Genomic DNA, 13,345 nt, shown 5'->3' on the forward strand with positions numbered 1-13,345 from the left:
GTGTGACGGTTCACTGGGGACAAGCGCTTCTCATCACAGTCCACTTCCATGAAGAGGGCCGCGTCAAACACGCTCCACTGCCTTCAAACACCATCTCTCTCTCGGCCCGTCGTGTTGTTTTTGATATTACAGTCGTATCACGTCGGCCTCAGCCAGATGCTCAATTATCAGGTGAACAATTTGGCATTTAATCCTAGTAAAAAAATTTAAAAAAAAGAAGGAGGAGGAGGAGGAGGAGGAGGAGGGCTTGATAAAATCACTGTTTAATCTGATTCTTTTGGATGACGTTCAAAACCGTTCCCGGCAAAACCGCATTGCATGCGCTCGTACCATATGCCTGCTGGCCCGCAGCCAAACTACCAGGCATGTCCCGCTGACTGCATTTGTAGTCGAGGCCCGCGGGCTGTGGCCGATCATTAGTAAAGAGATCCCTATCAATTACAGAGGAGGAGATTGAAACCAACCGCAAGAAGTCCAGGGGGAGTCGGCCTGTCGGTCGACCGCCGAACGGGGATATATATATATATATATATATATATATATACGAAAAGTAGATTAAATATCGATATTTTAAAAAAAAACGAAGTTTGAAGCAAATAAAGCCTTTCTACACGCACAGCTCTGCTGCGTCTTATACGGCGAGTTGGGACAGTTTTACGCACCAGTGTCCCCCGAAATGCTAATCCATGCAGACAGAAAGACAAAGAAGGTACCTGCACACGATCACAGCGCAAGCTGCCGATCCCACAGAGGAAGGCAAACAGCGCCAGAGCCAAGAGCGTGTTAATTAGCCAATAGGCTTAACTCTCGGGGGCCGACCCCGCTCGCCCGTTAAGCTGTCATCGCAACCACTTCCACCTGAGCGCATGAATCGGTAAGCCCTCGCCCACACACACACACACACACACACACACACACACACACACACACACACAGAGAGAGAGCACTAACCGGTCGGGCTCTCGGGGCTCGTTTCAGTTCAAAGTTCGGTCCTGACCTGCAGCTTCATCTGAAGCTTAGTTCAACAAGCCTCCAGATGATTTGTCCTTCGCTCATTGTGTCTGACAGGCCTTGGCTAGTAGCTAAGCTGCTGTTTTTGAAGAAAGATCCATTTGCTGCCGTGTAACAAAAGGAAGCTCACGGCTAATGTATTTTTAATTTCATTTTTTGAGGCGTCATTGAACATTTGCGGCGCAGGTGTTGATGCTGAATACACAGAGGTGCACTAGTCGAAGGTTGCACATGATTACACGTCGCTCCCCGAACCCCCAACTATCCACCCCCCCCCCCTCGAGGAGAAGACATACTTTCCACGGTTTGAGTGGCGGTAACAGCAGAGATGTTGAAACAGGCTTTCAGCGGCGAGAGGGAGAACAAAGTGAACGGAGCCCGGCAGAATGTCTCTATTGTCACAGAGAAGCGGGGTGAGAGGGAGGCTTGGCCTCGCTCTGACCTCCTCATACAGCTGGGGAAGCCATTATATGGGTGATTGGGAGCCTAGCTCTGGCCTGGCCTCAACTTAAGACACAGAGCAGACTCCTCCAAACTGGACGGCGCAAGCTTTAAACACACGGGACGAGGACGGGGCTCATGAAGCTGCACAAGAAGCTGCAAGAGGTCACGAGGCAGTCAAATGCAAACCAGCTTCCCCTCAATGTAGATCGATTTCACCTCGACATGTAGTTCACGGTGCAATTCATTAGTGGACATAACGGCTTATGGAAGGTAAACTACAAGGTTATAAAGCCCCCCAAAAAAATGAATTGAAATTCAGAGCATTGACTGCAAACGATTATTTGCTATGTGAAGAGTAATGTCTACCTGAGCAGTGTGTGTGTGTGTGTGTGTGTGTGTGTGTGTGTGTGTGTGTGTGTGTGTGTGTGTGTGTGTGTGTGTTGTAATCTGATATTCTCTGTGCTTTGTTGACATAGCAGGGCTGGCAGTGCATGTGTTTTAGTGCACGTGAGTCCGTGTGAGCGTGCCCCTACTGGCTAGCTAACGGCCGCTCCGCTCCGCTCTCATACGTTTACCTCTGCCAGCACTGTTACCGTTGTTTGCGCTGTTCGCTCTGCTCAGCCGGGCCGTGTTGAGGGCCGAGTAGAAGCAACCAAAATACTAAATTAAAAAACAAGTTGCCGGCCCCTAAAGTGTCATCAGATTTTCAGTTAAATATTGCTAAATTCTGATCGGTGCACTTTGTGACATGAAGCTGATCGAGAAGAAAACGCATTTTCAAGCTCTTTAATCATGCATTGCTGGCAAAAATGGAAAATGGCTTTTTAATCACAAGTTTCTGCAAAAAATGAATCAATTCAAGACGGTCATTTTGAAAAGAAACCCGTGTTTGTTGGATCACAGAAATGCACCGTGACATCATGCTGCCCCTAGTGCACCAATCTGAAACACTTTCATTGGTCAGGGTTTTTAATCTGCTGTTTTTCTTTTAACTGTAAAAAAAAATATACACGGAGCTGTGGCTTTAATGCAATAGATTCATGATATTGTGTACAAATGTCTGAGACGAATGCCTCTGCAGACTGATGGGTTACTGTCAAATAGTCTCTGACTGTCTGTCAACTCCGCGATCATGAAAAAAACATGAGACGGCAATGTCCCGTCAGATCTGTGAGTTGTACACTTGAAGCCTCTGTCGGTTTATATGCTTTCATCTCAGACAAGAGCAGATGTGTTGTTCCTACATCCTCACCAGCGCTGAGGAAAAATGACCTCCTGAGACTTAAAGCTCCCGACGTCTTTTATATGTTCTTTATTCAGAAACTGTGCCTTTAAAACGAGCCGTCATGACTCCCTTAAGGTTGTGATGTCACAACTATATTATATTATAGATGCTAAACTCCGTGCAGTTGACGCACAGAGTGACGCCGTGACGACGGCAAAAGACCGGAAAACGGTGACCAATCAGAGCAGACTGGGCTCTTAAAGACACAGGCGCTAAAAAAAAACGGAGCGTTTCAGACGGAGGGTGAACGCAGGTATATCCGGACAGCCGGGATGAGAAAAATAAAGTGTTTCTTAGAACATTGGAGCATGTAAACATGTTCTAGTAGAAACCCCAAATACAAAATCCGATTCTGAAAACGAGCACGGTATGTCTCCTTTAACTCGTTTAACTTTTCAGGATTCCTAAATTAGTCACACAGGTGTCCGCGTCGTAACAGCTCTGCAGCGGCACAGTGTGGCGGTAATTGAGCCTGATCTCATTTACTGAATGAAACACGTGAGTTGTACAGTAATTCACGAGGGCTCGGGGGGGGGGGGGGGCGTAAGCGGGGGAGTAGAGCGATGTTAAGTGGTTGCCGGGCGCCGGAGCTGCTCTGGCCACATTAGACGGGCTGACTAAGTTGGCACGAGGGCACCGCGCCCATGCCAGGCCCCCGTTAACGGTGGGTTCCGCCCCCCCCCCCCCCCCCCCCCTGGGAGGCACAACAATACAGATAATGATAATTCAGTCATCAAAACTGAGGGCACACTTCACTGGGTTTAATGTCCATCGGGCATCATCCCATAACGGCTCGGTTTTAGCGTCGAGATAAATGCGTCCGCTCCTGACTGCTTTTTTCCTTTTCTGTACGGAGGGCTCAAGGAGACAAGGTGAATTCAGATTCATTATCGCTAACGAGGCACCCATCAACGCTAAGAGACGGGTTATTGTGTGGGTTATTTCTCTGTTTATTACAGGCTTTTATTTCCCGTCCTCTCTTTCTCTTATTTTAGCTACAAAATGACGGAGGAAGGAGGAGCGATTTCCACTCCGCGGCACATCTCGTGCACACATTTTTTTTTCTTCCGCTGTTCCCTCATGCTGGCCTTGTACATTTAATTCAGTAACCAGCCTACCAGCTTAATAAGTACTAAGTGCTTTAACAGTATAGAATAAGCCTTTTGTGTGCAGCAAGTCTTTGTATCTAAACCTTCGCACAATGCAGGTGAAACTCGACATCAATGCAAAATCGTCAAGAAAGTGTGGGACCTTCACCCTCGTGTCTACGTCCGGGCAGAAAGGGCCTATTCGCAGCAACCAGCTGTGCGGTAATACAGCTAGCTGTCTCAATCTCAAAGACGTCTTGATAAAGCTTTTTAAAAGCTGAGGCGGCAGTTAGGTGAAGACAAAAAAAAAAACAAAAAAAAAAAACACCCACATTGCAAAGCGAGGCCATGTCTATTCATTAGAACTGTCACAGGCACTTAGGGCACCTCTGAGTAGCGGAGAGCGAACAGCGTGCCGACAGCGGGTGAGCGCGGCGCGAAGGCTAACAACGACAGCATCCGCACTTTAGCTCGGGGGGGGGGGGGGGGGGCTACGGCGCACAGAGGGGTCAGCCGCGTTGGGCTAAGTGAGCGCTCGGTGGCTAATAGGCTCCGTTCCGTTTGATCATGCAGCGGCTGACTGATGTCTTTCCAGCAGGAGGTGGAGGAACGAGGCGACAGGACGGCATTGTTCGCGGCTTTCAATGCGCTCGCCATTTTTGCAGTGCGGATGATCAGATGTCGTACTGCGAGAGGACTCCGAGCGACCGTGTGGCTTCGAGTGTCAGTCTAGTGAGCACATGCCGGTGAAGAGTCAGGAAGAAAAGAAAAGATTTGGAATGCAAAATATACCTGTGGAGCTTTCTGCCGCGCAAAGTGGTCTGTCAACTGTGTCACATCAGGAATCCATATAGAAACCTATTTACCAGGTTGGCCTTGCACTCCTGTCTGCTTTAAAAAAAGAGATTTTTAAAAACCTCCTGACAGCTTATGAAATTGGAATGCTTTGCGTTTGAAAGTGACACACGACAAAGCTTTAAATCAGCAAGGTTGCTCGTTGAAGAGAGATTCCAAAAAAAAAAAAAGAAAAATGTGCTTGAAGTTGAAAAGAGAGAAAGAGAAACAGCAATCCCCGTCGTCACGTAGCGAAGGAGAGAAAGATGTAATGAGACGAAGAAGCATTATTTACGATAAATTAACAAATGAGAAATAGAAAAAAAAAGGGGTTTTGTAAGCTTCAGCGCTCGACAGCTCTGAACGTAGCCGCTTGCCTCACTTAATGAAGCATTCAGCCATCTATTGATCGCCTCCTCTCGTTGCAACTAAACTCATTAGGAAAAAAAAAGCTGTCAATCTGCATACGTAGGCTTACAATAGGCTCAAAATTAAATGCATTACCACCGCAGTGCATGAAAGACATTTTTTTACAATGCATCTTCAGGGACAACAGCCATTCACAGGAGCGTTTACAAGGCCCAGAGTTATTATTCATGCTAGCGTTGTATGTGCCTGGTTATATTGCACATGTTAATCACGTTTTCATTTTTTTGTCTACGCCAGAGTGTTCGCAGCGTGATCAATGCCGCCGGTCCTTCGGGATAGCAGCGCCGCTAATTAGCAAAGGAAGAGGCCAACTCGATAGTGAGCTGTGAGAAGAGGAAAACTGAGAAATCAGAGTCATGCTTTGGCATCAACGGATGAAACACGTCAGGCTGTGTTTACTGCCAACGTGAAATCCACCGCTGACCCCTTTATATGCACCACTAGTGTTTCATATGCACCACTAGTGTATGCACCACTAGTGTTTGTCTTTATATGCACCACTAGTGTTTGTCTTTAAATGCACCACTAGTGTATGCACCACTAGTGTTTGTCTTTATATGCACCACTAGTGTATGCACCACTAGTGTTTCATATGCACCACTAGTGTTTGTCTTTATATGCACCACTAGTGTATGCACCACTAGTGTTTGTCTTTAAATGCACCACTAGTGTTTGTCTTTAAATGCACCACTAGTGTTTGTCTTTATATGCACCACTAGTGTTTGTCTTTAAATGCACCACTAGTGTTTGTCTTTATATGCACCACTAGTGTTTGTCTTTAAATGCACCACTAGTGTATGCACCATTAGTGTTTGTCTTTAAATGCACCACTAGTGTTTGTCTTTAAATGCACCACTAGTGTTTGTCTTTATATGCACCATTAGTGTTTGTCTTTATGCACCACTAGTGTTTGTCTTTATATGCACCACTAGTGTTTGTCTTTATGCACCATTAGTGTTTGTCTTTATATGCACCATTAGTGTTTGTCTTTATGCACCACTAGTGTTTGTCTTTAAATGCACCACTAGTGTTTGTCTTTATGCACCACTAGTGTTTGTCTTCATATGCACCACTAGTGTTTGTCTTTAAATGCACCACTAGTGTTTGTCTTTAAATGCACCACTAGTGTTTGTCTTTAAATGCACCACTAGTGTTTGTCTTTAAATGCACCATTAGTGTTTGTCTTTAAATGCACCACTAGTGTTTATCTTTAAATGCACCGCTAGTGTTTGTCTTCATATGCACCACTAGTGTTTGTCTTTAAATGCACCACTAGTGTGTGTCTTTAAATGCACCACTAGTGTTTGTCTTTATGCACCACTAGTGTTTGTCTTCATATGCACCACTAGTGTTTGTCTTTAAATGCACCACTAGTGTTTGTCTTTAAATGCACCACTAGTGTTTGTCTTTAAATGCACCACTAGTGTTTGTCTTTAAATGCACCACTAGTGTGTGTCTTTAAATGCACCACTAGTGTTTGTCTTTATATGCACCACTAGTGTTTGTCTTTAAATGCACCACTAGTGTTTGTCTTTAAATGCACCACTAGTGTTTGTCTTTAAATGCACCACTAGTGTTTGTCTTTAAATGCACCACTAGTGTGTGTCTTTAAATGCACCACTAGTGTTTGTCTTTAAATGCACCACTAGTGTGTGTCTTTAAATGCACCACTAGTGTTTGTCTTTAAATGCACCACTAGTGTGTGTCTTTAAATGCACCACTAGTGTTTGTCTTTAAATGCACCACTAGTGTTTGTCTTTAAATGCACCACTAGTGTTTGTCTTTAAATGCACCACTAGTGTTTGTCACAAAATAGTTGTATATGTGTTATGGTCATTGTTATGAAGCATTATGAATATTTATGATTTCCTATAACAATAATTATACAGCCCTATAAGCAGATCGTAATGCATTATAAGTATGTTCATATACATTATAGACATGGGCGTCATAGAAAGTGTTATAGTTTGATTATCTGGTTTACAGTTATTTGAGTTTTGTTTATCCAAAATCGTCAGTAAGGGAGCCTCAAATTCAACATCATGCTGCTGTTTTCTTTCATTTTTGCCACGCAGTAAATATTTTAGTCTTTTTGTGTTCCATTTATGATCAAGATCAATTCCAATTCTGATTACGGTGTCTGTCTGTTTTTTTTATATATATATATATATATATATATATATATATATATATATATATATATATATATATACAGTGAGCATTGTTAAAAAAAGCATGAACTCTTCCCTGGTCCAATAGGAGACCTGAACATATTTAATTAAATAAGATGAACAAACGATAAATCAATAAAGATTTTGTTAACGTTTATTAATGCGATGGATTATTTCAGAATAAAATGCAGCAAACAGGAGCGACCGACTGTTTACAGAAGAAGTTCAGCAGGTTGGAAGGACAAAAAAATGTGAAACGGTGACACATGATGGACAAAAAAAAATAACAAGAAGAAGAAGAAGACACACACTTCAACTTGTCCCCCAGCATTTCCTTCCACTCATGTCCCCTTTGATTTGACAGGAAGATGTCACACACACACACACACACACACACACACACACACACACACACACACACACACACACACACACACACACCTTTCAAACCAGTTCCCGTACTGCAGATAAGAGGCAGAGCTACCTGTCTTTCAACTAGAGACACTGAGCTCTGTATTCCGCCTCCGGCTGTCCAATTCTGGCCCACTTTACTGTATCAATAACAAAGTAAAACCTTTAAATGAGAGAGATAAAGCGCTCCTCTGATATCATCGTGATTACTATGTGCACATAGCAGTAAAGAGGGCTGTTAGATGGTTTTAGATCTGGCTCGCTGTGGGGTGAGAAGGGGGCGAGCTGAGGCATGCTGGGAGACTTTCCTGCGTTAGTGGTGCAGATCAGAGGGAGCGGGAGAAAAGGGAAACCTGTGTTTTCCCTGATTGATATTGTGATCTAACGAGCAAAAGAGGATCTGTCGGTTGTAATTTTAGATGTTCAAAGATCCTCTTGGGAGGATGTGTTCAGAAAAGGGAAAAACAAAGTAGAGGTAAGGCCGCCGTTGTTGGGGTTTTTTTGTACGCGAACGAAGAGTAAGTGAGCAACAACAGCGTCCTGTGAATCGAAAAGTCTATTAAAAACCAACGACGTGTCACAACGAGTTACTTTAAAGCTGAAATTTGCATCTTATAATCAAAATGAATCTCCACCACTTTAATTTAGTTTTTCATCGAGTTGAATGAAGCGCGTTTTTACGATAAATAAAGAACAATTCTGAAACTTACATGACCGCTGGTTGCTCTCCTCTTCTGCTATCGCACAGTCGGATTTCAGGTTAACCCGGTTTGCAGTGAGAGCAGTCCAAACTTGTAACATGACTGATTAAGATAACCTTTTATTCAGCATCAAGCCACCCTTGTAAAACACAATTAGCCTCAAGCTATTGCTTATCGAGTGAGAGCCTCGTTTGTCCCGTTTTGAGCGTATCCCTGTTTCCCAAATGTAAAGGTTAAACGGGTTTACACCGTTCAACCAAAACACGTCTGTTTGTCAGATCCTCCCACGACAATGAATACTTCAGTGACGTTCCCGAGTGGAAGAGGAGCCACACTCCGCAGCCTCCAGGTCTGCACTGTTCTAACTGTGTTTGTTCCTTGGAGTCAGTACAGTTGAAACATACAAAAACGCACATTCACAGGCAGTGAGATGAAGACTTTTGGCCTACCGTCTTGTTCCGTCTTGGTCAGCTCCACCAGTTTCTTCTGTTTCAGTGTGTCCACCACGTCTGCCAGGCTTCCCTTGCGGCGCTCCGGCGTCCCGAAGACGAGGCCGATCATTGGCTCCCCGCGATCCCTGGAGCACTCCTCCGGCTTGGGCGGAGAGGTAGAGTTAGTCCGGTAGGAGTAGACGGAGCAGCCTTTACTGCTCTCGTTGTCCTGGGGGAGGAGACAAAATAAGAGAACCGAGGTCAGAACTTTCTGGAATATATCAGCGCTGATGCAGGTTGGATGCACTCCGAGAACTTTGTCCCCTTTCAGTAGATGCTGACGTTCCCTTGGCAATGGGCTGGCTGGCCTGATACGGGAACAAGGTCAGAGAGCATCCTGGGAGCATCAGGAGCCCAGAACCCAGACCGGACGATGCCGTGGTAGCGACCTGTCAATCACTGTGTAGCCCCGCCCCTAAATCATCCCCTGCTTTATGGTCTGTTTGACTCTAAATGGAGCATAATGTAGTAAATGAACATCATGCTGTATTGAAGAAGACTGTAAACTAGAGATTGAGACCATAAACTCATGTTTACAATGTTTACTGAGGGAATAAATCAAGAGAGAAGTAGAGTCATTTTAGACTAGACTTCTATACAACCAGAGGAGTCGCCCCCTGGTGGACACTAGAGAGAATGCAGCTTTAAGGCGCTTTAGCATTGGAATCACTTTTCAGAACCGGAGGTTGTAACCTGAGATCAACACAAGACATCTTAGATTAGTTCAAATTAAAACACAGATTTGTAGATTAATTTAAATGTAAGTTTTGTTTTTTAATAATTATGAAATCACAGTGTCCCAAAGTTTCTAACGGACACAAAGTTCCTCAAACCCCCCCCCCCTACATGTCGTCACAGTTGTCACCTAACTTACTCACTACATTGCTTTTCTATTCGTCGCTGCGGGAGTGTTTCTGCTCCTCTGCTGTTTTGCTCTGCCGGGTTATGAGAGGCACAAGGCGTCTATATTTACCGAGACGATAAGCCTTTCAAGACGACCACATTGTCCCACACAACAGACACTTTAGCACAGGTGTTCCAAACGCCGCGGCTATTCCTGGACGCTTTCTCCTCCCCTTACAGAGCGGGGGGATCTCCAAGAACTTTAGCAGGCTTATGTTTCAAAGACAAGGGGCTTTAACTAACAGCGGGATCTTAAGACGCCCTTGAAATGGCTCCTGGAGGCCCTCCTGTGCACTTTGTCTTTAAGCGGAAGATGCCTCTGTAATGAGGATTAGGATATAGTGTGTCACTCGGATTGTTTAAGGTGTGGGGGGGTTTTTTCCAGGTCCACGCACAACGCCGCCAAGCAAGCGCAGCGAAGGCGGGAAGGCCTGACGATCAGATCGTATTAAAAAAAGCGAAAGGTCACGCATTCAGCCTCTGCAGCAGACAATGCATATCCATGACAACCCCCCCCCCCCCCCCCCGTGATGTAAGTTTGTCCTTGAGCAAGGCACTCGCCGCCACATTACAAAGGCATCTTTTCTCAAAATGTGAAACGGAAATATTTTTTCAAGAAGCATATCAAAAGCGTGGGTCAACTTGTGAAATCTCTGGTCCTAAAAGAGCTTTTCAGAAGTTCGTTGAACACAAAGGAGGATTTCTTCACATCGGGAAACGTTTAAGAGAAATCTGTAAAAAATTTGATATCGCTTCACTTTTTTCGTTGCACAAACACATTTTCTCACCTCACTGTTTGGAGGCCGGTGCTTTCGTGGAAGCTTTCTTGTGCCGGTTCATTTTCTCCTTTTCTTTTGTTTTTTTATCTAATTCAGAACACACTTTTTTTTGTTGTTTTTCACGATTGGGTCTCATCAGACTCCTGCGGTTCCACATGAGGAGGTTCAGAAGTGTGTGAGAACCTCACAAAGCTTTAAGTATTCAGGAACATTTCTTGGCCTGGAGGCCACTTTTGAACTGAAAGTCAAGTCTTCTATAATATCTAATTGCCTCTAATTGGATCACTTAGTTATAATCTCCAGATAACAACAGAAAACATAAGCGCGTTTCAGTAAAATCAGAAGTGTGAACAGGTTGTTTTGGGAAAATGTAAAATGTATTCTGCCACAACATTGACACAGAAAGAAACTTTATTCTCAGAACTTTCCACTTTCCTCAGAGGCTGGAGTCAAACACGCCTCTTCCATTAGGGACCAACAGAACCTGAAGCCAAGTAACTAACCCTTTAACACACACACACACACACACACACACACACACACACACACACTCTCTCACACACACACAGACAGACGGGAGGTGGAGATGAGAAGAACCAAGGGCTATAACTCTCTAGAGGAGAAGCCTCACTGGGCTGCCTACAGCACTGCCTGCAGCACACAGACCAGAGAGGACCACTGGTGTGTGTGTGTGTGTGTGTGTGTGTGTGTGTGTGTGTGTGTGTGTGTATGCATGCGTTCAACGTGTGTATGCATTCGATTGTGCACAATCATCATTATGCATGAGAATTTGCACACCCTGTGTACCCCTGCATGTATTTCATGAGTGTTTTATGAGCCGTGGGTCCTGAGTGTGTGTGTGTGTGTGTGTGTGTGTGTGTGTGTGTGCACTGTGTATACACACACACACACACACACCTCATTTGTTTTATAGATTTGAGTTACGGCAACATATCTCAAGATAAGATATGGTCAATTTCTCAGCCCATGTGCGTAATTCACGTCTCACCATGGCAGCGGGCACCATGTTGTCCCACTCCACGTCCGTCAGCTTCTCCCTGATTGGCTGCAGCTCGTCCGGGTGGGCTCGGTCATGCGAGGAGGGAGACGGCGTCTCCTTCGGGCCCTCTCGCTCCTCGCCGGTCCAGGCCGCGCTGTCCTGACCCATCGCTTCCTCCTCCTCAGACGCTGGGTGAAAGGGAGGCGTTGCTCGCATGGAAGACATCATTCTGTGGAGGACGAGACAACGTTGGTTTTCATTTCGATGTGCGAAGTTTAGACCGGCGCATCGGCGAACGTTATGTCAGGCTAGGTGGAGAGGAGAGGAGAGGAGAGGAAAAGAGAGGAGAGGAGAGGAGAAGAGGACAGTAATAAGGTAATAAGGAGAGGAAAGGAGAGGAGAAGAGGACAGTAATAAGGTAATAAGGAGAGGAAAGGAGAGGAGAAGAGGACAGTAATAAGGTAATAAGGAGAGGAAAGGAGAGGAGAAGAGGACAGTAATAAGGTAATAAGGAGAGGAAAGGAGAGGAGAAGAGGACAGTAATAAGGTAATAAGGAGAGGAAAGGAGAGGAGAAGAGGACAGTAATAAGGAGAGGAGAGGGGGGAGAGAAGAGAGCGAGAAAGGAAAGGAAAAGGGAGGAGAGGAAAGGAGAAGAGGACAGTAATAAGGTAATAAGGAGAGGAAAGGAGAGGAGAAGAGGACAGTAATAAGGTAATAAGGAGAGGAAAGGAGAGGAGAAGAGGACAGTAATAAGGGGAGGAGAGGGGGGAGAGAAGAGAGCGAGAAAGAAAAGGAAAAGGTCGGAGAAGAGAGGAGAGAACAGCAGGACAGTAATAAGGAGAGGAGAGGAGAGGAGAGGAGAGGGGGGAGGGAAGAGAGCGAGACAGCAAAGGAAAAGGGAGGAGAGGAAAGGAGAAGAGAAGAGGACAGTAATAAGGAGAGGAGAGGAGAGGAGAGGGGGAGGGAAGAGAGCAAGAAAGGAAAGGAAAAGGAAGGAGAGGAGAGGAGAGGAGAAGAGGACAGCAGGACAGTAATAAGGAGAGGAGAGGAAAGTAAAGTAGTGAAGAGGAGAAGAGACAAGAGGGGAGGTTAAAGAGGGGAGGAGAAGAGAGGAGAGGAGAAGAGAGGAGAGGAGAGGAGAGGAGGACCCATGATGGAGGAAAGCTGGAGTGACCAGTTGAAGGTGTCAACTTGTGCCGCTGCACGATCTCACAAAAGAAGAAGGAAAAGTGTTGGAGATTTCAGAACCATCCATTTGAATTCAGAACCACAACTTTATTTAAAATGCAGACACATGAACGCTGAAAATGTGACTACAGCTCACTCACACTGAAAGCACACATCATATTTTGGGCTTTTATGGCAATCTGAGAAACTTACAATGACTGCAAGACATTCATGCTGAATGTTCCACACACACACACACACACACACACACACACACACACACATGCACATGAAGCACATACTGCCACAGGGATAATCTATTAATCTATTAAGCAGCATCGAGGCCACTCATCACCTCAGAGCTGTTAAAAACAAAAAGAAGCAGACGCTGTGCTGCTGCGGTTCAGTGGAAAAATCTCTCTCTTCTTTCTAACGTAAGCCTCAGGCTGGGAGAGTCATTAGGCCAATACATCACCGACTGTAACGACTTCCCTTTGTTGCCCTATACTTATGAGGACTTTCATTGACCACATGTAGTCCCTCAAGCCTCCTCTCCTGTAGCCTAATCTGAGCCCCAAATTCGGATTCTAAATTGAAACACAAGCCCCCTTTAAGAAGGGCTTTTCCACA

At 45.2% G+C, this 13,345-nt stretch overlaps 1 protein-coding gene across 1 annotated transcript in view; it reads right to left on the minus strand.

Annotated features, from left to right (window-relative positions):
* LOC137885806 (transcription factor SOX-6-like) overlaps nt 1-11,772 on the minus strand; it is a 20,503-nt gene extending 8,731 nt beyond the window's left edge. Inside the window, exons 1-2 of the mRNA XM_068728100.1 lie at nt 11,557-11,772; nt 8,824-9,034 (exon numbers count right to left, since the gene is read on the minus strand). Of these exons, the coding sequence (XP_068584201.1) occupies nt 8,824-9,034; nt 11,557-11,772 (427 nt within the window). The remainder of the gene's footprint in view (nt 1-8,823; nt 9,035-11,556) is intronic.
* Between the last annotated feature and the right edge of the window lie 1,573 nt (nt 11,773-13,345).

The sequence above is a fragment of the Cebidichthys violaceus genome, unplaced genomic scaffold, assembly GCF_023349555.1.
Source record: "Cebidichthys violaceus isolate CVI_PGR_0920_01 unplaced genomic scaffold, fCebVio1.0.p SCAF_401, whole genome shotgun sequence".
NCBI lineage: Eukaryota > Metazoa > Chordata > Actinopteri > Perciformes > Stichaeidae > Cebidichthys > Cebidichthys violaceus.